General features: G+C 33.8%; 1 protein-coding gene across 1 annotated transcript in view; it reads right to left on the bottom strand.

Moving 5' to 3' along the window:
* Nucleotides 1-1,685: 1,685 nt before the first annotated feature.
* Nucleotides 1,686-23,777, bottom strand: part of LOC141525298 (protein trachealess-like) — a 379,682-nt gene continuing 357,590 nt past the window's right edge. The window contains exon 11 of the mRNA XM_074239724.1: nucleotides 1,686-4,403. Within this exon, the coding sequence (XP_074095825.1) occupies nucleotides 3,028-4,403 (1,376 nt within the window). The 3' untranslated portion in view covers nucleotides 1,686-3,027. The remainder of the gene's footprint in view (nucleotides 4,404-23,777) is intronic.

Raw genomic sequence — 23,777 nt, 5'->3', positions numbered from 1 at the left:
AGTTCTGAATTTTTAGTTTTGGGTTTTGAGGTTGCAGAGGACGTGGATAAGTCAGCATTACCGTGGAGCGGGACTATAAGTCACCCGGTTTCGTTTGACGTTAGACACTAGTCTAACCCTTTGAGACTTCCGGGTGAAATGCCTAAGTCTGGTTGAGATGCCAGCGCTCCGACATAGAGGAACATAACGAAAGTATATGGGATCAGTTTAAGTTTTCGGTTACGTTTTAGCTAGTTTTGATAATTTCTAGCTAATAAAAATTTATCCACTTTTATTTAATGTTACGTTTACGTTTTGAGTTTTTAAGTTTCGATCCCAGCCGTAGTCAGTTTCTGGAGAGCGTCCACCAAAGGAATATCCGTACTCAGAACCTCAAGGGTTTGATTAAAGATTTAAAATATTTGAGAATTAATTGATTATAGTGATTTTAGTTGTGAGTGAGTCACGTCAAACAGTCGAGTTTTGGACTTCGTAGAGTACAGTCGTGTCTGAGAGTTGCCGCTGGTCACTTCAGGTGATCGGACGCGCGTAGAGTTTCAGTTCCGGGTTAAGGTTTCAGTCTTTTGCATTTTATTTTTGGCTCCAGATAAAAATACAGAGTTGTAAAGTTGTTAAAAATAAAATAAAAGGTTACTCAGCATTGACATTGTTTTTATAAGGTATGAGATTGCTTTATTTATTGTAATTTGCGCGTTAATAATCGAGTTCTTGGTTATGAGACATTAGATAGCCGATTCTATAGAATACTTTTATGTTGTAAATAATTTAGAGTACGTTGACAGATTTATTTGAGAGTATTGTTCGAGTTGTTTAGATTCATTTTATTTATTTGAGATTGTTATTTTAAAATTTATTTATTTTATTTGTTTAATTTTATAAGAGTAAGAGTCTGTAACATGACTATAGCGTTTCTTATTGTTAGTTATATCGTTTTGATAATTTTGTCGTAGTTATGTTCAAGTTTGTTGTTTAAGATAAAGTTTTGGTTAAATAAATAAGGATTTTGTTGAGCATAAATTTTTGGTGTTGCGAATAAAATCATTGTAATCATGGATCCACTCTCTACTCGAATAACACCCTCTCTCCACGAACCAGCACACTGAGCAACTCCGAGGTATCCCGTTGTCTTTCCGTTCTTTGATTATTTGGTCTATATTTTGTTAAGTTGTGTGTTTCCGATTACGTTTACGTTTATTGGCTAGTTCGATAATTTCTAGCGATCAAAAATGATCTAATTTCGTTTAAGTTTTGTTTACGTTTATGTTTATGTTTAAGTTCTAGTTTGAGTTTGGCTAGTTTGATAATTCCTAGCTAATAAAAATTATCTGATTACGTTTTCACTGGTTTGGTAATTCCAGTGATTAAAAATTACCTGGCGCCCTATTTTTATTGAGATCAGAAACCAAAAATCGGAAAGATACCGAAGTGTAATTTAGAATTTTAGTAAGAAGTAAGTTCCCGTAAGCCCCCAAGGAAAAATTCGATTATAAATTGGCGATTCACGCCAAGGTCGGGAAGCGTGGAACACTGTAACGATCGAACATCTGGATCGACTTCAAAAATTCTCGTTATAATATATATATATATATATATATATATATATATATATATATATATATATATATATATATATATATGTGTGTAAACTTTTGAATCATATGTATTTTCTGAATGAGCTCGACGAACTGAGTCGAAATATAGCAAAATTTTTCAATAATTCCGTCATGAGGATCATTGCAATAGTTAGATTTCTATGGAATCTACTAATAAAGTCAAGTTAGACATGTGTGGGTTTTGTGTATGAAGATTGGTACGGGTTATACGTGTGAGCTGCAGAGGTATCTTGTTCTATGTTGCATTCTCTAGGCTGTAACTTCTGTTAGCTGTGTGTTAAAAACGACGCCTCGCATACTGCATACAAATCAACAAGTAGACGCCGGGAAGGGCTCGTTGAGAATTAGTCACTTGGAACCCTTTGCATCGTCGCCCGAGTTGGAAGGTGCGAAAGGACCAAGTTAGGAACCGTTGTATAGACGCCCAGAAGAGGGTAAAACGGAAGTAAGGATATTGTTAAGTGTCTATAGTGTGAGTGTGTGAATAATTCATTGTGTTATTTTTATTGTTAATAAATTCCGGTACATTGTTAATCAATTATTTATTATTCCAACAGCATCTTTCTACACTCTGTCTAACCCTAAGATTATTTCGTTGTTGTTTCATTTAATTACTTCTGATTATTTATCAATCAATTAAGGGGTTCATTGAGCAGCTATCAAAACTGTTACAATTGGGTTTGCAAAATGAAAGTGTTTAATGTTACTAATAATTTGTTTGCATACCTTTCATAAGAAGAGGCTTGATTTTTATAATATTTACAATTGATATGTAAAAAATTGATAAATGAACGATTTAGCATATTACAAATTCATCATTTCTGAGAATTAGTTCTTAAAATTTATAATGATTGGTAATAAGAAAACTTATTTTTGTAGCGTAACAAGTAATGTTTCTTTATTCATTTCTCATAAGAATCAAAATCAAATTCATAACTGTCAATTTATTGGTTACGACGTTTGTTGATTTTTTAGATAAAGATAATTTTATATTACAAATTTACGACAGTGATTATTCTTAAATGATTTACATTCCATGCTTTCGACATCTCATTTGATCGATTAAATTGCACTAAAGATGAAATCGAGATTGGATCAATGTCATTTCTTTTAATAGATTTTCAACCACATGGAACAAAATATTCGCTATACATGTTCAGCATTCGATTTCGTTTTGGTTTAATGTTTTTTGAATACATAAATACATAATGCTTTCGCATATGCACGTCATAGTGTTATTTTCACTTATCCAATATCACCCACACCATTTAAAGAAGTTACTAAAAATATATATACTATTCAGCGAATAAGTCAATCCTTGATATGCACTCAATATCATCAATTTTTTTTCAATCGACAGACTTTAAGTTCGTTTCTCCTAAAATGAGTCTATTTAATGTAATTAATTCTATTTCTAGGTTGCTGAACTATACCAGCTATTGGGATTATTTTTATTGTTCGAGTGATACAAATGGAAACCGGGACCGGTTACTGGATGATGGTAAAATTGTGCATGTTCACTAAGACTGGCGGAAGTATATACTGCGGCTGCATCCAATGCACTTGGATGAATACTGGCAGCATAGACTTGAGGCTTGAGAGGAAGAGGTTGTGCAGGTTCATATTGATGTCGTGGCACGGCATCATTATAAACGGAAGTTTCATAGGAGATGACACTCGAAATGTGGTGTTGTTGTTCTTGTTGCTGTTGGTGTTGTTGCTGCGGTTGCTCTGGTGGTTGCTGCTGCGGCGGTATTTGGTCTTTTGGCTGTTTTTGTTGCTGTTGTTCATGCTGTTCTTGTTTGTGTTTTTGCTGTTGTTGTTGCGACTGTTGTTGTGGTTGTTGTTTATCTCTGGGTGATACTGACGATGGTGGCGTCATTGTTGAATGAAATTCAACACCATAACTACCACCTACAGAATATGACGATACTAAACTATTGAAAGTTTCTGACATCGATGGCGGTTTTTGACTGTGACCAAGTACAAACTGATGTTCACCATATGCCGACGATCCTTCCGAACTAGGAGGTGTAGGAAGTGGACCTTGATTAACTTCTCCTGAGTAATAAACCGATGTAGAAGATGATCTACCGGAACTTGAAGTAATGCCATGAACGTTTGCACGAATGACACTTTCTCGATTAGCGTATAGTTGACGTAAAAGTGCCGAAGCAGGTAAAGATGATGTATTCGTTTGTTGTGGGTTTAAATGGCCTAAATGATGTGCACCAATCCACTGTATTGTCGACTTTTGTTGTTGTTGTTTTAAAAGTGTATCTGCGCTAAAATCTGTTGGTTGATGTGCGGCAGTGGATTCGGGCTTATTTAGAGATGCACGAGGTAAGTGCTTTGACATTGCTTGTTCTAAATCTTTCACTGATGTTCCAGGTGTAACATCTGGAGTTTCAGAAGTTTCTAAGCTATGATCATTGGGACTTGAAGGTCTTAAAACTTGATCGCTGGCATGTACAGAATTATTTGATGATGCTGGACTCGAAACATGATTTCTTAATATTTGGCCTGATTCCTCAATATCGTTTTCTTCTCCAGAAGAGGTATCGTCTTCATGTGGGAACTTTCTTTTTGATCGTCTAAGCATTTTTAAAGTTAAATTACTATTTCTCATTTCGGTTTGCTGTGATTCCTGTTGAAGCTTCGACAACTTATCATTTTGTTGACCATCCTGAGAATCACCAGCGGATGTCTGACTATCATCTCTTTCTGTAGAAGGTGATTGATCGGGATTTCCGAGATGTTGGTTTGCCGAATCTCCGTTACTTTGACCAGCTGTAGAAACAAAAATATTTCAAGATATTAGAAAAAATTTAGAAGTCGATGACAGTATTTATTCCTTAAGTCTAGTATTTTTAAATATTTTAAAAGTGTACAAATTCGAGTAAAAAGAATTTATAAATGTAATAAAATGCTTGTCTACTCTATTAAGAGATTTAAGTATCATAGAAGAATTGAAGTGAAGTTTGCGAGGGATAATGATTATTACTCGTAAATTCTTTTTTAGAAAACTTTTTGATATTTGAAGAGAGTAAGATACTGAATCGGATAAATTACGATAAGCATTAGGGAATTATTTTACATATATATATATATATATATATATATATATATATATATATATATATATATATATATATATATATATATATATATATATATATTAGGGTGTGCCATAATGTAACTTCCTTGATGGACCTTTTAAAATTGGAATTTTCAGTTCCGCTTTTGAAATCAGCTGTGTTGAGGCCTTTCCTAAGATATTTTGGGGTAAGACGATAGATTTTATTTTCATAGAATTTTTTAGCAGGAGGTTTAATTGGGCATTTCCGGCGAAAATTTGAATTTTCAGCGGAAGTGCCCTAACTAAGCTCCAGTTAAAAAATTCTATGAAAATCAAATTTATCGTCTTACCCCAAAATATCTTAGGAAAGGCCTAAACACAGCTGATTTCAAAAGCGGAACTGAAAATTCCAATCTTATAAGGTCCATCACGGAAGTTACATTTTGGCACACCCTAATATATATATATATATATATATATATATATATATATATATATATATATATATATATATATTGTGACGTGGGAAAATTTTCCCACTAAAATTTCATATTCGAGATTATTTTTTAAGTAGTAATTAGTCTAGAATGTTGGCCAAGCTGACGGAATGCGGAGATTCGACGCGCCTGTGTCGCCCTACAGGGTTTGCGGTCAGAAGGCGAAGCTCGAGGTAATTAAAAAAAAAAAAAAAAAAAAAAAAATTAAGCCGAACCGTGCCAAATTATCAAAATGAGTATGGATGGATGCGTCCGAAATAAATTTAATATGTAATTAAGAATGTGTGTGATAGAGAGAGTGAATGACAAAAGCGACCGAGCGAACCCGCAGTTCAGTTCGCAATCAACGACCGAGGAGACATCTGGAAGCGACAACGATCAACGAGGGAAACCCGAAACCGTAATGGAATCAGAATTGACCAATGACAGGACATTGAATCACCGGGAGCACACCAGGGCTCCACCTGAACGCCGAATGCCGAAGTGAATTGAGTATCGACCAACCATCGACGATGGAAATTTATCCAACGACTGCTGATTGGATGCGCAGCTTGGTAGCTGCGCTAGCGAAAAACCACATGTTGCTGAAAAACGGAAAAGCCAGTAATTCTGGGCGAGATACGAAACGACTGTTGAACATTGTTAATTTTGTTATCACGAAAAAAAAAAAAAAAAGAAGAAAAATCGAATCGATTAGTAATTATTAATTGTGAAATTCGGATCCGGACCCCGAAAAGCCACTGTCGAACCGTTGTCAATTTATTGGCACGATCCGAAACAAAAAAAAAAAATTAAACGATTAAGTATTTTTTTTTTTGTACAAAATTCAGCTGCTCCTTGGTGCATTGATTGAATTGACGATTTTGTTAATTGTGTGAGTTGATCGAGTCGAAGTTAGAAATTCTCTCGGGAACTATTGTAATTGTCAACCGACACAAGTCGAGAATTCGACACACGTTTGGTCATTTCAACAACGGAAATTCCGGGAGACCATCGCCGAGAACCTCTGCCGCCGTCAGCAACGCCGTGACCTTCTGCCTGGATTCACACCTTCACCGAGAAGTCGATTGGACTGGGGTAAGTGCGGTCGCAGTTATTATACACCTGGGTGACTTCACCGCGGTCTACGATTAAGTAGAGCGTTATGATTTGCAATTAATTAATTATTTTTTTTATTGTATCGAAAAATCAGATAATTACGAATTTTGTAATTAAGTCAACAGGTAGAATTTTACCGAAATTCAGCAATTGCGTTGTTGAATTTCGGCTTCGGGGTGACGTCAGCCAGGTATCCGGTGCCAAAAATATTTTAATCCGGTGTAAGGGAATGTTGTGTACAGTGTCAATTTATTTGATCAAAGTTTAAGATTGCATGCCGAATAAAATTGGCTTGAATCAAGGGTCATCTAAGAGCGTAACTAGGAACTATACCTCGAGCTTTGTCCCGTATATTGCCCGCCAGGTAACAACAGTTACCGACGGTTCACTTACCCGCCGCGGCGGATAATTGATCGATCGATTGTGACACCAATAATCAATATCCGACAAATCGACGCTATTGATAAATTAAAAATTCGGCTGTTACGAAGAGCAGTGGCGATAATTCGATTTTTTTTTAAAACTCGAAATTTGTTGCTAGGAAGAAGTACGAACCGTATAATTTTTTGTTTGTTGTTAAGTTTATTTAAAATGTAAAAATTTGTTATTACAAAAGGAAGGCTACGACAATTATATTTTTTTTGAAAACTCAAATTTATTTGTTACGAAGAAAGTGGCGATAATTAATTATATTGATGAAGTCGAAATTTTTGTTGTTAGGAAAATAAACGCGAACTAGAACATTTTTTTTCTTTCTCTTTGTTAATTTTTTTTTGAATTGGTTAATACGAAGCGGCGACATTTAATTTGTTTTGTTGAGAAATTCGAAATTTGTTGTTACGAGACGATAAGCGAAACGATTATTTTTTTTGCTTTTTTTTGTTGTTAGTTTTTTTTTTATTTGTTGTTGGCGATAATAAAGCGAATGCAATTAATTTCCTTAATTCGAAATTTTGTTTGTTAAACGAATCAAGAATAACTCATTATTTGTAATTTCGATCATATTCAGATTCTTTTTTTTTAATTGAATGGTCCCTGCGCATTACTTGTTTCTTAGAGCTGTCTCTATTTTTCTATTCTCTGGTGGTAAAAATATTCCGCCTCGATTTCTACACTCGCTCTAAAAAATTTAGGATCTCTTCGACGTTGACCTACCGCCCGACGACGATCAATTGCTGAATTCGAACCGCAGAACGTAAAGTTCCTGGCGCCCAACAAGCTACGAACCAGGTAAGCCAACATTTAGGTGGAACTCCCCGGCGCTGTCGACGCCAGCACCGTGAAGAAAAACCCATCATAATATATATATATATATATATATTTATTTTCAAACTGGAATAACTTTTGAAAGAATGAACCAATTTTCACGTGGTTGACGGCATTCGACGCAGTTTTTTAAGCTCCTTAAGTAATCATCAAGTTTGAATTGATTGAACTAGGAATGTCGAAGGAATTTGTAATAGAGTAAAATTACTCTAAATCGATAAAACGCCGGATATCGATAATTGTTCGACATAGCACTGGCATGTCTCGATCTTCAGGCCTAAAAAGAGAATAGAAGGGGGTAGTTTTTGGTTAATATAGCTAAGCTGTGCAGTGAGAAAGGGAGAAGTCGTGTGACCGCCAAAGAGAGTGCCACGGAAAATCAAGAAGGACCGATCCCCGGAGTAGTGACGAGACGAAGGAAACCAACTACAACTAGGACTTCATCCTCAAGCAGTGAGTTAGATCATCGTTTTATTCGTCAAGTTATCAATAAATACTCTGTGGGAAAGAAGTAGACCCAGTTTTACCTAATACTCGGTTTACTTCTCCTATTCATTTATCAATTTGATCATTTAATCGACAATTATTTATTTAATCAAGATTTGATCATATTTTTTAGTTTGAACCGAGTGATTTTCATGGGGCGTTATACCCAAAAGTCATTTAGTCGACCTTGAGGTCAATTATCATTTTTAACATTCGTTGTTGAAAAAACCCTCAAAATTATCATTTGGCATCAACAATCGCACGGACCATGACTAGAGAGCTAGTCATGGTACTAACAAAAGCACGGACCATAACGAGAGAGCTAGTGGAAAATTATTCTAATCATAGTGGGAAATTATTCTAAGTTGTTATTGGGCCGCTACCTTCGAAACCCCTATTCAGTCCATCGGAGCTAGCGAGCCAATGCATTCACATAATCCAATCCCCTCTCAAATCACCAGACTGTTTAAAAGAGGAAGCGAGGAGACCTACTCACACAGTCCACTTTAAACCATCGAGCGAAGAAGAAGAAGAAGAAGAAGAAGGAACTACAAGATCTACAGTAAGCGAGCAAAGCTTACCATCTACAGTGCAGTGTTTCGGATAACAAGCATGCAAAGCTTGTCTATCCTCAACTCAAGGTTTTATTCAGTCACCTCAGATCATATCAGACACACTGAGTCAGTTTCAACGGCAGCTACGTTATTTTGCTATCCTAACAGCTCTTTTAAGAGCTAAAATCTAAATAGCTCTTTTCAGGGCTCACTATTCCAAACTCTTTTTAAAGAGTGTGTGACTAACAAGTCATCTCAAGACTACCAGTTAGTCTTAATCAAAACGGTCTTTTTCAAGACCACTAAATAATTCCACTTGTAAGAAAACCTACCCAAGTTTGAGGGAAGGTACCGGTATTAGTACTAAACATTCGTAGTGTGAAATTTTAATTAACTAAAATTAATCAATTTCATTTTATTTAACATCTAGAAATTGTTTTATTAATTGTTATAGTTTTTATAATCGATTAATTCGGTAAAACGAATGATTAATTTTTGTGATTGGAAAAAAACGACAAGTGTTTTCTCGTGGAATTTTTTAGCAAACGTCGGTAGATATTCTACATCGCAGTAAATTCAAGTACCCAAGGTCGAAACAACTAAACTAGCGAATGTTCCAGCGTCTAAATTTAGTATGTCTACTTTTGTCGACTTTTGTAATTGAACTTTTTATATGAAATTTTTGTCGAAAATTATATTAGAAAATATTTAATTGATTTTATTTTATATTGCAAAATAATTCATCACGCATTAATTAATTAATTTGAACTTAAGTTCGTAGATTTTAGGCAAATTAAAATTACTATAATTTACTGAAAGTTAAGAATTACCTGCGTGGACGTTAAGTCCAGGAATTTTCTTATTTTTGGTTGAAGAATCTCACTAAAAAATTTGGTCATAATTAATTAATTTTCGTCGTTAATTCTAAATTAATAATTTTTGAATGTAATTATTAGAGTTATTATTGAGATTAAACAAATTCATCGAAAAATAATCTTTGTAAATTCCAAAAAGGACAAATACGATGTCGGCAAAATATTAAGACCTCCGTCGTCAGATTTTAATCTATTAATTTGATATGAAAACCTTTTGTAATTCAATATTTATTGTTGTATTATTGAGACCACGGCAATGAATTAGTTAAGAATTTTAATCGAGAAATTAAAACAGATATCGGAAAATATAATTTGAAAAATTGGATCTTCACCTTAGATTTCTTTCAGAATTAGTTTGTTAATTTGAATGTATTGTTTTAGTAAATTACTGATGACTGAATGTTTTAATTGAGAATTTTAGAGTCAAATCAATTTGTTGAAAAATTGTCATTAATTTCTAAAGTAAAAATAAAGTTATTACAAGTGTGGGTTATGTGTGTGAAGATTTATAATGGCAATGTGTCATAGAGAGTGTTAATAGTGTTAAGTCGGCTCTGGTTAGCCGTTAGTTGGGCTATAGTTTCAAGTGATTATAGTGTCTGTAAGTGAGCGCTAAAATTTGTTATTTTTTACTGCTGATAAATATCGATATATTGTTAATTAAATTTTTATTATCCAAAACCACCTTCCTCCACTCTCTCTACCATAAGATGAGATTTCTTAGCTCTGGACCGGTTCCAGGAACCGTGGTAATGAACCTGGTGGCGCCCCAATAATTATTCTAGTTTGTTGTTAATTTTTAGCTTTGGTTATTAATTGATTAGGGGCCAATTGGACAAAAAAGCAAAACCGTTACAAATTCCAAAAAAACACTTATTTTGGTTTTTTTTTGACAACGACTGTTTACGAACAAATTGACTGATTTTGACTGAGCTGGCGGTGATCAACGTGGTTTTTTTATGTTAAGAACTGATTAGATTTTGGAATTAACCGGTCAAGTCGTTTAGAAGTTAATCCAAAGAAACTACATTTAAAAAAAATGTATTTTACAGTTTTTCTAAGATTTCTCAAAATATATCCGTCTAAATCAGTCAAACTCAATACAAAATCTAAGTTTGGCCGAGCCCTTTCGAATGGCATCAACTGCGTTGAAATCGGTCAAGCCGTTCAAAAGTTATAAGAGGGTCAAACACACACACACACACACACACACACTGAAATTCGACTTTAAGTATACCGCGGTAAGAGAGAAGAATATTTCAATGTCCTACCAGTCACACTCAATCAAAAAATAATTACGAGAAACTTAAAAAGTAATCGAGGTTTTTGACAAAATGATGTTGTTAATTAATTATTTCTCTATATCATAAGATACATTTTACTATAGTACCAATTCCAGTCATAGAATTGTAGCTTATAATTGATGGAATTTCAGAGTCAAATTTCCCACTAGTCACCTTGGAATGCCCCTCATATATTCATTCAAATCTCCGCGTCTCTATGAATTTCAGTTCATTTTAAAAAGGCTTGCATGTGTTGACAATTTTCCTACTAAGTGATACTACTTATGTTTTCTTTAAACCGGCAGTTTCCTTTTGCTGACATACATATTTTGTTTATTTGTATCATAACCTCGGTCATCTGGTACTGGAACCTCGATTCATAGTTAGTTATGTATAATTATTTGGATAGAATAAAAAATATTCAAGTGCGACATTTAAATCAGGACTTTTTAAATGCTGCGATCCATTAAACTTGGAAAATCTATTGCAAGAACGAGATTAAGGCTTGTTTCTGAAAGGCTTGTAACGGAATTATCGTTACCCGTTAAAGGCCCTTTTATGCGCACTGTGTTAGTTATCGACTGATCACAGTGCGCTGTGATTTTGAGTCTTCGTGACCGTAGCTGAAGCTATGAAACGAGGCCCCAAGGTAGAGAAGCCGACGTAGTGGTAGTGAAGAGAGCAGAGAAGCAAGAAAAAAAGAAGAAAATTTGGTAAAACTCATTATGACTGAGTGGCTCGACTTGACGATACGCAAATTTTTCAAAAACATCCAGCAAAGGTAATTATTTGTTATCCGCTCGACCAACGTGGAACAAAGCGATAACGCCTTATTATGTTATTGCTTGCTAAGCCGAATGTCAGCTTGTTTAAATTAATTTTATTTTTGCCTTAATTTCTAATGCTGGTTTGCGGTAACAGGCTATATAAATATCCAGGGAACGAGTGATGGTGACCACAGTTTTTCCGCCAAATTGAGAATACCTCACCAAAGAAAATTTATACCAGTATCCGAAGACGAGGAGTTGCAGACCATCGAGGACGCGTTGATAAAAATCATATTAAAAACTCTAGGTACAAATAACGAGTTAATTTTTGTTCGGGACTGCGGCATCTGCCAGGCCTCATATCGGCTGAAAGTCACCGCCATTTCGTGTTCGGTCACAATCGTTAGTTTTTAAAATAAAATTTAGAATCAAAATTATAAAATAATTAATTAATAACATTAGGACCTATTTCGGATTATTAATGATTTTATTTAGACGAAATAATTAGTCCACGACAGATGATAGATTAGAACACATATGCCAGTCTGAGTAGTAATACCGGGAACATATTTCGGAATATTAGTCTCAGATTTTAATGTCATGTGTTAAATTTGATAATTGATAATTGAGGGTTGGAATTTGGCTTAAGCCAGTAAAATCGAAATAGAGTAATTCGTCAAATTAAATTATTTAAGTTAGAAATTTATTTAACATTAGAAAATTACGCGGTAAATTATTCAGCGCAATAATTTAATAATTTGTTAGAAATGAAATAAAATCAGGATCAGGAAATCATCGTTAATTAAATTGCGTAATTAAATTGTTTAGATAAGTTTATAAATGCATTAGTTGTAAAATTGTTAGAATAATTAAACACAAAAATTTACAACAAAGACTTACGACCTTGAGAGAGTCGGCCATTTGGCCATGCGCTAAAACTCAATATAAAACCTTCTCAAGGTCAAAACTAAATTCTCTCGGCTTACACTGGAAATATCTTTTGTCAGAATTTCACGTTTACGATGAAAATAAAGTTTAGTAATATATACCGCTGAGAAATGATTTGGAATAAATAAATATAATTCAAATTAAATGGTATACTCCTCTGGCTCCTTTGGGGGACAGCGTGTGCAGTAACGTGACGGTCCATGAGATCACGTGAACTAAGGTATAGTAGCGTGAGGGTCTAGGGGACAACGCGAAGTAGATAGAGGGCAATTCCGCGGGAGACGATTTTTGACATAAATTTTTAAATCACAGTATTTGTTACTTTTTTTTTTTATACCAATATAAAGAGAAAGATATAAATTTAATAATAAAAAAAATTTTTAAGAACTTAAGTTATTATTTGAATTTTTTGGCGCGCTCAGAAATGGTAGCGCCTGAAGACTTGATGCAAACCATTCATCGACCCTTGATAATTTTTCTGCGAAATCACTATTGCCGGTGGTTTGAGGTTATATTTCACTGATGAATATTAAAGTCATAACATTTGTTTATTGCCTTATATAAAAAAATTAAATATTTATTATTATTTTTCTATCAATGTTGACTAAATAAGAAATTATTGTTAGTCAGTTGCACCCTCGATATAAAAAAAATGAAAGTTTGGTTTTCTTGAAGAAATGAATTGGTAATTTTTTGAAACTCTGTAGAAGTAAGAAGATATATAAGGAAAACTTGATTCAGTCGCAATAAAAGGTATGTTGTCATTTCAATTAAAATTAACGTTTACTAAAATGAGTTGCACCCGCGATCAAAATATTAGAATCGCGGGTGCAACAGTTATGACTCTTAAGATTACATTGTTATTTGTCATATATTTTTTATTTATCAAATTTTCGATAACTTTATATCTTATTCATAATGATTGGTTCCTATTTAATAAGAATTTATTGTTAATTTTTTACTTTTTTTTTTTTGTAAATTGATCAAATGAAATGGCAGATCAACAGCAAAAGAAGACTGCTTCTCAAAAATACAGGCGAAAACTAAAGGAAAATCCTAAACTTCTTACAAACCATCTCAGTCGAGAAAAGGCTCGTGATTTGAAACGTAGAGAAGTTCTGACAAAAAATATGGAAGAAAATGAAGAGTTAAAAATGCTGGCTAGAATGCGTTCAAAAGAAAGAATGCGGGCGACAAGAGAACGTCGTAAAGAAGCAAAAAATGGAAGAACAAGTGTTTCATATAAGAATTCTCGTACATTGGGAAAAGCAGTAGCAAAAGTGAAGCGTAATTTACCCGCTAGTCCTACTAAAGCAGTTAAAGTTGTCAAAAAAAGTGCTGCAGAATTTCAAGTTGCTGTCATCGATCCTCCTAAAATGATGCCTTCTAAATCGATAGATGAAGCCAAAGAAAAAATTTGTAACTTTTATGAAAGGGATGATATTAGCAGACAAATGCCTGGAATGAAAGATGCTAAAACAATAAAAACAAGCACGGGAGATAAATTAAGAATCCAGAAGAGAACGATGATTATGAGCGTCCGTGAAGCTTTCAAGCTATTTTAAATAAGTTTTTCTGAAATATCAATTGGCAAGACTCTTTTTTATAATGATAGACCTGCTTACGTTTTGCCAGTCAACGAAACTCCTCATAATGTTTGTGTATGTACAATACACTCAAATTATATTAATCTTCTCACTGCTATTTCAAAACATGGTACAGATTTCCCCAAAATACACCGAGAGCTACTAAATCAGGTATCGTGTAATATCGATAATGAGAATTGTATGTCAAATGATTGCGATGTATGCAAAAATTCCAATATTTGGAATACTACCCTAGATTCTAATCCAAATGTTGAATGGAAGACCTGGATTTTGGAGAATCGGAGACCACAACAGATCGTAGTAAATAAACCGTTTAGGGAAGCGTTTAATAAACTACGTGAGAATACTACGAAATTTAAGCTGCATTTTTTAGTTAAAAATGCCTAGTCCAAATACTTTCAAAGTGCAAAAGAAAACTTGACCAGCGAGGAAGCCATTATACAAATTGACTTTGCTGAAAACTATGGATTAGTTAGTCAAGACAAAATACAATCAGCTCATTGGTGTCATGGGCATGTGACGCTTTTTACGTGCTGTATTTGGACAACTGACAAACTTCACTCAGTGGTCATAGTAAGCGATGAACTAAGCCACAGTAAATATACAGTTCATATTTTCCTGCAGAAAATTTTTCAGTACATTCAGTCAATAAATAATAATATAAAATCTGTACTTATCTCCAGCGACAATTGTGCCGCTCAGTTCAAGAACCGATATGTAATTGAGAGTATGAATACTCTTAAAGGCGAACACGGATTTACTCACCTTGAATAGGATTTTTTTGCTGCTTCACATGGCAAAGGTGCCGTCGATGGACTCGGCGGAAGTGTAAAAAGATTAGTGTGTACTGCTGTTAAAGCTCGGAAAGCAATTGTTAACAACGCTGAAGAATTTTATGATCTGGCTCGTAGCCTTTTTCCAAAAATTTCTTTTATATTTGTATCCCAAAAACTAATTGAAAACGGAAAAACCATGTTAGATGATAGGTGGAAAGGACTAAAAAATATACCAGCTATTCAATCAAAACATTTTTTTCAATTTGAGCAGGGTAAGAGCATTTGTGTTGCACGAACGTCGAAGTCTAATTTGAAAAGCAAATTAGTTTTGACAACTGCTACTAAAAAAAAAACGTAGAAAAGTTACAAAAAAAGTTACGCAAAGGTTACGTATTTCTGATGTTTACAACGATTCTGAAGATGAACCTTAAGGCTGATAAATCGCTGACTATTCCAAACAAATAATTTATTTAAGTTACATCGGAAAGTGCTTATTAGTGATACAGCATCTATGATCTCATATCTTTAATTTAAAGTCATATGGAAATGTTTATATTCACTACAGTAAGACGTGTTGCACCCGCGATAATTTTACGTTGCACCCGCGACTGTATAAAAAGTGAATAATTTATAATATTTATTTCTTTTAATAATTTTATTGAAGTTAATAGTTAGTTTGTTTTGTATTCTTTTAAAGAATGTAAAAATAATTTAATAAATATTCCATAATTAACAGACTTTTTTCATTCTAGCTTCATGACCTTTAATGGTGGGCTGATTTCGTTGCACCCGCAATAGCACTTTGAACCTTTCCTGTGTCTATTTATACATTTTATTAAATGTTTTTTATTTTAATTTTTATAAAAAAGATTACAATGTAATCCTGCGACCGGTCATTTATTTAAAAAGAGTTTTTATTTTTTTAGTATGAAGCCTTCAGTGAGTCTAAATGTTGCACCCGTGAGTACGGAATCGCCCTAGAGTAGTGTGAAAGTCCAGAAGACAGCGGGCACTGCAGCCACGTGAGGGTCCAGCTGGACAGCCCGAAATATACCATATGGGAGTGGGGCGTGAATGTATTTTATTCCATGAGATTTTATTAATAGTTATATTGGCCTTTATCTTAATTGTAAAAGGGATTGGATAAATATATAATTTTGTAAAACGAAATTCCGTGCTTAAATTTTGGTTCCTTCCCACAATCTCTCACGACCCTGACCTATTACTCCATGTTCTGGTCTAGTTCTAGATACTAAGTATGAAAATCCAGTGGCGCCCTTAATAAAAAAAGAAGCGACCAACGAGCAAACGACATCCTGTATCAGGCTTCAATATTTATTGAATTTAAATCATTTTGATTATTTATGTGCACCTTGCAGAAAAATAAGGAATTCTGTCAAATCTTCATTGAATGCTTTAATCAGTGACAGTGATATGAATGCCAGTGACTACAATGCCGAAGATAACAATAGTGTTTCTACCGAAAATGACATTGTTGACGATAACAGTATTGTAGCACGTGATTCCGACACTATATCTGAGAGCTGTCTGAGATCTGTGTCAGTACCCACTCATTATTATTCATCAGGTTTAATTTTTTTCATTGGAGTTCTTGACTATTGATCTTCAACATACTAATCAGTTTTTTTTTTTTTTTTTTTAACGGTTAAAGTCACTCTTAGATGAAGAAATCACTCGTACCTTATCAGAATTGAGTGTCGATACTCAATTACCTGTAATTAATCAAGCTTCGCTTTTATTAAATATAACGCCATTCCATCAATACGCAGTAAACGATTCATCTTATTTAAGTAGCAAATATAATAAAGTTTGCTCTACTTTTACGGAACTATTAAGCGTAGAAAATGGATTTAACCACTACAAGAATTCATTTAACTATCAGAAAATTCGCGAAAATCTGAAAACTAAATTTGATGATAAGGCAACTACTTGAACTAAAAAATCAAATTCCCAGGAGCAACGAAAACATATTAACTAAGGAGTATTCGAACGTACGAAACGGTCGTTTATGTAACATATTCACAAAAACACGAAAATGAATAAAAAAAATGCATGTTAATAGTTAATCGGAAATAAAATAAGCCTTTCTTTATTTCTTTCAAATTTCTATTTGGTGCAAAAATATATCAAAATCAATTTATTATAAGTGGAAAGTTGGTACCCTAGCGGTTTCACCGCAATGGTTATAATATGGCCAATTCACGGTTAAACAGCAGTCAAACATTAGTCTATATCAAGTGATTTGACGGTATTTATCAGGTAACATTGTGAATAATTTTGACTGTTGACTTATAAACTAAAGATTCGTGAAATACCTTTTTCTGCTGGTAAACTCACGGTGATTTTACCGACATTTGACCATTAATTAAACCGCATAGAACTAGCATAAAACTAGCTCATTACGGTCGATTCACCGTCTCATTATTTGGATCCGATGTAACAAAATAAGTGCATTCACCCAGAATAATCGGTATTAAGCTAGTCGAATGTTCGCGTATATGATAATATTGAAAAAGAAAAAATCAGTGTAAAATCATATCGCCCAGACCGGGAATCGAACTCGGATCATCTGATCGAAAGTCAAGAGATTTTCCTGTAATGCTATACCAAACGTGAACTAAAAATGTCTTTGAATCACGATCTATTTTACGGATACTTGATGTTGCTTCGATAATTATTTCTATTTCACGAACTCTAAACGATAACTCATTCTCCGAATTTGTCACCCAAAATGAATGCATTAAATTTCATTAACTATAAAGAAATCTTTCTTTAATTTCAGGAGGCCATGTTAAGTTTATGATTTCATGAAAAAAAAAATTTGAAATTTTAAAAAAATTTATAAAAAGTTTTTTTTTGGATAATGTCAAAAATTGTAGTTACTAAATCTTTTTTCAAATTATTTTTTGTTAACTATTTATTTGTATTTTATTTGCCTCTTACATTATTTTATGGAATTTTTTACTCCCCGCTAAGAAAATTGAAAATTTTCAAAAATCGAGAAGTTATTGGTTTCACCCCGTTTTTCGAAAATCGAGTTCTCATCAGATCTTGACCCCTTTGAGGTCCTAGGAAGCTTCCCTGACTATTCCCGCGATGAATTCTGTGTGTGTGTGTGTGTGTATGCATGTAACCCTTTTATAACTTTTAAACGGCTTTACCGATCAATTCCGAGAAGTAATTAGCTCTTAACATCAAAAAACTACGTCGATCGCCGCCAGTCCGATCAAAATCGGTTGATTCGTTCGTGAGTTATCGTGAACGAAAGAAAAAAGGAAAGAAGTGTTTCTTCGAAATTACTCTGAAATTTTCGGTTCGATCAATTGAAACCTAGGAATTACTCATAAGGATAATAAAACTGCGTGGAATGCCGCTAACCGTGTGAAAATCGGTTGATCCATTCAAAAGTTATTTCGATTTGAAAATTCCAAAAATAGTGATTTATTAAACTCCTATCAAACTTTTGAGCTCAAACTTGAGAGCTCAAAACTACAGGAAAATTAGATTTTGAGCTCGAAGAGCTCAAAAATATGATAAGTGCAATATCGAGCCCTTAATTACCTAAGTAGCGGGAAGTTGCAGGGATGGCCTTCAGGGTCAAGGAAGTTTAATTGGGCACTTCTGGCGAAAATTTGAATTTTCAGCGGAAGTGCCCTAACTAAGCTCCAGTTAAAAAATTCTATGAAAATCAAATTTATCGTCTTACCCTAAAATATCTTAAGAAAGACCTAAACACAGCTGATTTCTAAAGCGGAACTGAAAATTCCAATTGTATAAGGTCCATCAAGGAAGTTACATTTTGGCACACCCGAATATATATATATATATATATATATATATATATATATATATATATATATATATATATATATATGACTGTAATGATATTGAATAACATGACACGATATATGTTAGTAGTTAAACAGGGGGGGTACATTCCCAGTCGGTAAAACAGATTTGTGGGTTCATGTCCCGCACTAAGCTGGGATCTACATTACCGACTACATGCTCGTAACAAGTATCATCTGTGGATATGGGCGACCTGTTTTTACCGACAGTAGGTGTTGCCGGCGGTAGATATGTATGTCATTTTGAGGTTATGGGTGAGGTTTTTATCGAGGTTATAGGTGGCGCTGGTGGGGAATTCTGCCGCCATCTTACTATCCGCCATTTTTTAAATCTTACTATCCGCCATTTTGAATCCGCCATTTGGTGGCTGCTATCCGCCATTTTGAATTTGAGTTCAACATTTTGAGGTTAAAAAGCATCCTCAACTATTAACCTGCCTTCGGCTCAGCCATAACAGATCAATAGTTCAGGATTACGCATTTGTAGTATGGTATATCCATGTTCTATATATTTAAAATGAAGTTATGTCAACTACTTGCGAGAAGGATTTCACGCAACGCCATCTGGTGACAGCGTGCATTACTTCTAACCGCGCAGTAGATGACTCATTCTGTTCTAGAATTTTCTAACTGCGTAGTAGATGACGTCATCAGACAGGCTTGAACCTGTTCAAGGTCATATAACTGCGCAGTAGATGACTCATTCTGTTCTAGAATTTTTGAGTCTGCTATCTGATTTCCGCCATCTGGTGGCTGCTATCTGAGTCTGAAATCCGCCATTTTGAGTCTGCTCTCTGACATCTGCTATCTGAAATTTACCATCTGGTGGTTTCTATCTGACTGCGCCATTTTGAGTCTGATTTCCGCCATTTCAAATTTTGATTCTGATTTCCTGCATTTTTGTTAAAAGATGCACCTGTGATCTCAGCATCAATAATAGTTGCTTAGATCACAGGTGCATTTCATTGTTTATATTCTGAAAAGATTAATATATTCAAACTGTACGTATGAGGAGTACATGCGAGAAGATACGCCATCTGTCGAGATTTCTGTCTACTTCTAAACAGGTCTGAACCTGTTCAAGGTCACGGTAACTGCGTAGTTCTCTGTGCTTTATTCCTAACTGCGTAGTCGATGACGTCATCATACAGGTCTGAGCCTGTTCAAGGTTGCGTAACTGCGCAGTTTTCTTTGTTCTATTTCTAACTGCGTAGTAGATGACGTCATCAAACCGTTTTTCCGCAGAGGAGTGGGGGGGGGTAACTGCGTAGTATCCTCTGGCTATAAAAGCAGCGCGCTCAAGCCGTACTTCACAACAACGAAGTACACGTCTCCAGTAAAGTACGAGCTGGTGGTGACTACAAGTTGAAGTACAAGTTCTTGGTGATATACATCTTCTACCTATCAGTATTACTAATTGTAAGTATTCATTTACTGTCTAATCAAAATATGAATTAAATGAAGAATCATTTAATCAACCATTACAATTAATTAAAAAATTTTTACAGCAATCAATCATGGATGTAACCAAGATAAATAAGGTTAATTGTCTTACTGGGATTCTTCCTGTTAAGAAAATGAACGAGTTGGAGTTTAATCGAGAATATAAGATTAACGGTATCAAAGCTATTACAACTGAGTATGGAACTAGGATTGTTGCTAATATAAACGATGAATTTAACATTTATCTACCATCAAGAACTACTCAACATCTAATAGATGATAACTTCATGAAGAGTTTCAATGAATTAATAGATTCAAACTATCTGTTTCTGCTTTATCATGGTGGAAAATATAATAAATTTGAATTTATTAATTCTAGTCTTGATGTAAAAATGACCAGTGGAATTATTTAATCAATAAAATATTGGATTTCAATATAAATAATTCATTGTTTTTATTTATAATTCCTCACATTTTTAATTTAAGATTAATATTTATAATTCAAATTCAATAAGTTATACTTAATCATAATTTTTTAAGTTACTTATCATAATGATAGTTTGAATTTCGCGCTTCTTGTACTAGAGCCATCTACTATCAGTTTATTCTTAGATCGTGAAAGCTGTCAATTCATAAATATTAAAAAAATTTTCTAGTTATATATACATATATAGAATAATACATGACTTTTAATTTAAATAAAAGATAAATAATTATTATTAGTTTATAATATTTTGTTATTAATATTATTAATATTTATTTAAATTAAAAGTTATGTTTTATTTGACAAACTAATATGGGGTTGATGTGCTCTGTATCGTCAAATCCAAAAATCTTCTAGCGATATATTTTGAAAATCAATACTCAGTTTTTATTTTTAAATGGTTATATAAAATAATGCATGACTTTTAATTTAAACAAATATTAATTATAAAATTTTAGAAAACAAAAACTGATTATTGATTATCATAATTAAAAAATCAAAAACCATTACGCCATCTGTTGATAAGTATTAATATCAGTAGTAGTGTTGGAAAATTATTTGAATTTAATAACTAACAATAATTAATTCTATTCTGAATTAAATGTGTTAGGATGAAATAATAATAACAATTGTAATTCATTTATTTTAGATTTATTGAGTGCTTACAAACCAATCTTTTAAATTTTTACATTTTCCAAGGCACATAAATCAGATAAACGATCATGATAATTACAAAAATGATTGTTACAAATTTTCATACTTTTTAGAGAGGGACATTTGAAATTATCGAGATCGATTACAATTTTATTATTACAATCAATTAAATTTTGAACCCATAACTTTTTCTCGATACCTTTGACATAAATAATTTTTTTATTACAAGTTAAATAATTGAGAACTTCTTTGAGCTTGTAATATGAAGTTGTTCCAGCATTCCAACCGATTCCATGATAATTTCGGATCAGCCAGGTATTCAGACGTTGATAGTTGACTGGTAACACCTTCCAGTGATATGGCGGTTGAAATAGTGTGTATGACAACTCTTCAATATTAACAATATCATGTTGAATTGTTATTGAGGCCAACTCCTTAACAATGAAGCGATTATCAGCTCCTCTGAATCCTTGAACGTCTAGAATGATCTCCATTTTTACTGCTCTTGACAACGAAGAGTGACTGAATGATGACTCTTATAATCAATTCAACCTTTTTATAACCCGATCTCTGGATTTTACCCCCACCACTCGATAATCTTATTGGTTAATTAATAATTTGATTGGTTATTCAAACTACGTCGTAGAGTTTTAAACTGCGTAGTAGATGATGTCATCAGACAGGTTTGAACCGGTTCAAGGTCTCGTAGCTATGCAGTTTTTCTTTGTTCTATTTCTGTTGGGTAGTATATGACGTCATCTCATTTTTACAGGTTATGTTTATGCTTTCCCGCCATTTAACTCATTTTACAGGTTATGTTTATGCTTTCCCACCATTTAACTTATGATTTCAGGTTATGTTAAAATTCTTGTGCGTCATCTGTCATAACTGCGCAGTTTCTATTTTTAGATTATGAGTCATACTATTCTAGAATTTTTCCAACTGCGCAGTAGATGACGTCATTACCTTGCTATAAAAGCAGCGCGCCGCGAGCATACTTCATCGAAGTGAAGTACGAGTGAAGTACCATAGTGTTGTGTGTTAGAAAATATCAAGCTTTTGAAATCTGCTGTTCTGAAACTGTTTTCTGAAGCCTGCTACCAGCTGTTAAAATCTGCTACCTCGTGCTGGAATCTGCTACTTGAAATCTGCTGAAGAAATCTCAATCATGGCACCGTACCGTAAACATCCTGTTACCGATACAATGCATGAAATTGAGAGATCAACAACTTTCAAGCGTGTCAAAGTTGAAGATAAAACTCCAAGCCCGTTGATGTTCAAGAGGATGTGTGAACTTGAGGTGGGAAAAACTTACAAGCTAACTGGGATTAGAACGGTTATGACAGATCATGGACTCAACGTTGAAATCGATCTGGAAAACCACTTTTCAACGTTCTTCCCTGCTACCACCAACCAGAAATATCTCAACAATCCTGATATGATATTTAAAATGAAATTTTTAATCTTATGCAATACTTTAAATCGACACTACATTGGGGCCAATTATAATAAATTCAAGCTTATTAATCACTCTGGGAAATCAATTACAGAAATTGTGAGAGAATTGTGTTTTGATATGTGCACTTAACTTTTATTCTAAATAATTGTTTTATACTTAACTTTTATACTAAATAATTTTTTATACTTATTCTAGTAAGGTTTATAGTTAAAAACGCAAAATTACAAAAAAGTTTTTTCTTTATTTGCTATTTTTAATTACATTAAGTTTATTGATTATTTTTAATTACAATAAGTTTAATGATTAGTATAGGATCAATAATTTTATTTAATTCTTGTATTCGTCGGCGAAATCGTTCTCCGTCTCTTGCTGCTTGTTCCCATGGACCTTTCCTCGCTTGTCTGGATGCAAAGTCCCACACATACATGTAATGTACGGTGGGGTTGGGGTCAAACTGTACCATTAAGTAAGTTTTCTCACAGTGCTGCTGATGGGATTGTACTCAACTATTCGGTCGTGAATTATTAAGCAGTAAGCAGCAGTTTGATTTGGAAACTGTGCTGACGATTCAAACTCCAGACGTATATCCACAGGTCCAGACTTGATTGACTCGTTCTGCTTGGAACAGTCAATTATATACAGAGGTGCTGTACTTAGAAATTTTTCTTAGCCAATAGCGGTTCAGCTTCTTTCCCATAGTAAGCACTTTGAAAATTTGTGTACATATCATACATCAAGGCATACTGATTATGCACAATGTTGAGGTTCAAATTTCCATATGGATAACTCTGAGAGTTCAAGAACAGCTTAATGTCTCTTATGCTGCAGTGATCAAACTCGCTTGCGTTTTGATTCGATTGATTCTTTCTTGCTGTTTGGAATCCAAGGATAACAAAACGAGGTTTCTCAAGCTGATTTGTTGTTTTGATTACCCAAATATGCTTGTTGGTAGCTGGTAGCAGTGGATACTCATACAATTCCCAAGTCCGGAAACTGATTGGAATAGCTGGATCGGAGGT

Source organism: Cotesia typhae, unplaced genomic scaffold (genome assembly GCF_013202065.1).
Source record: "Cotesia typhae breed Kobodo isofemale line unplaced genomic scaffold, CoteBio_Ctyphae contig_26, whole genome shotgun sequence".
Classification (NCBI taxonomy): Eukaryota; Metazoa; Arthropoda; class Insecta; order Hymenoptera; family Braconidae; genus Cotesia; species Cotesia typhae.
The sequence above is the reverse complement of the archived record's forward strand: the minus strand, read 5'-3'. Positions and strand labels throughout refer to the sequence as shown.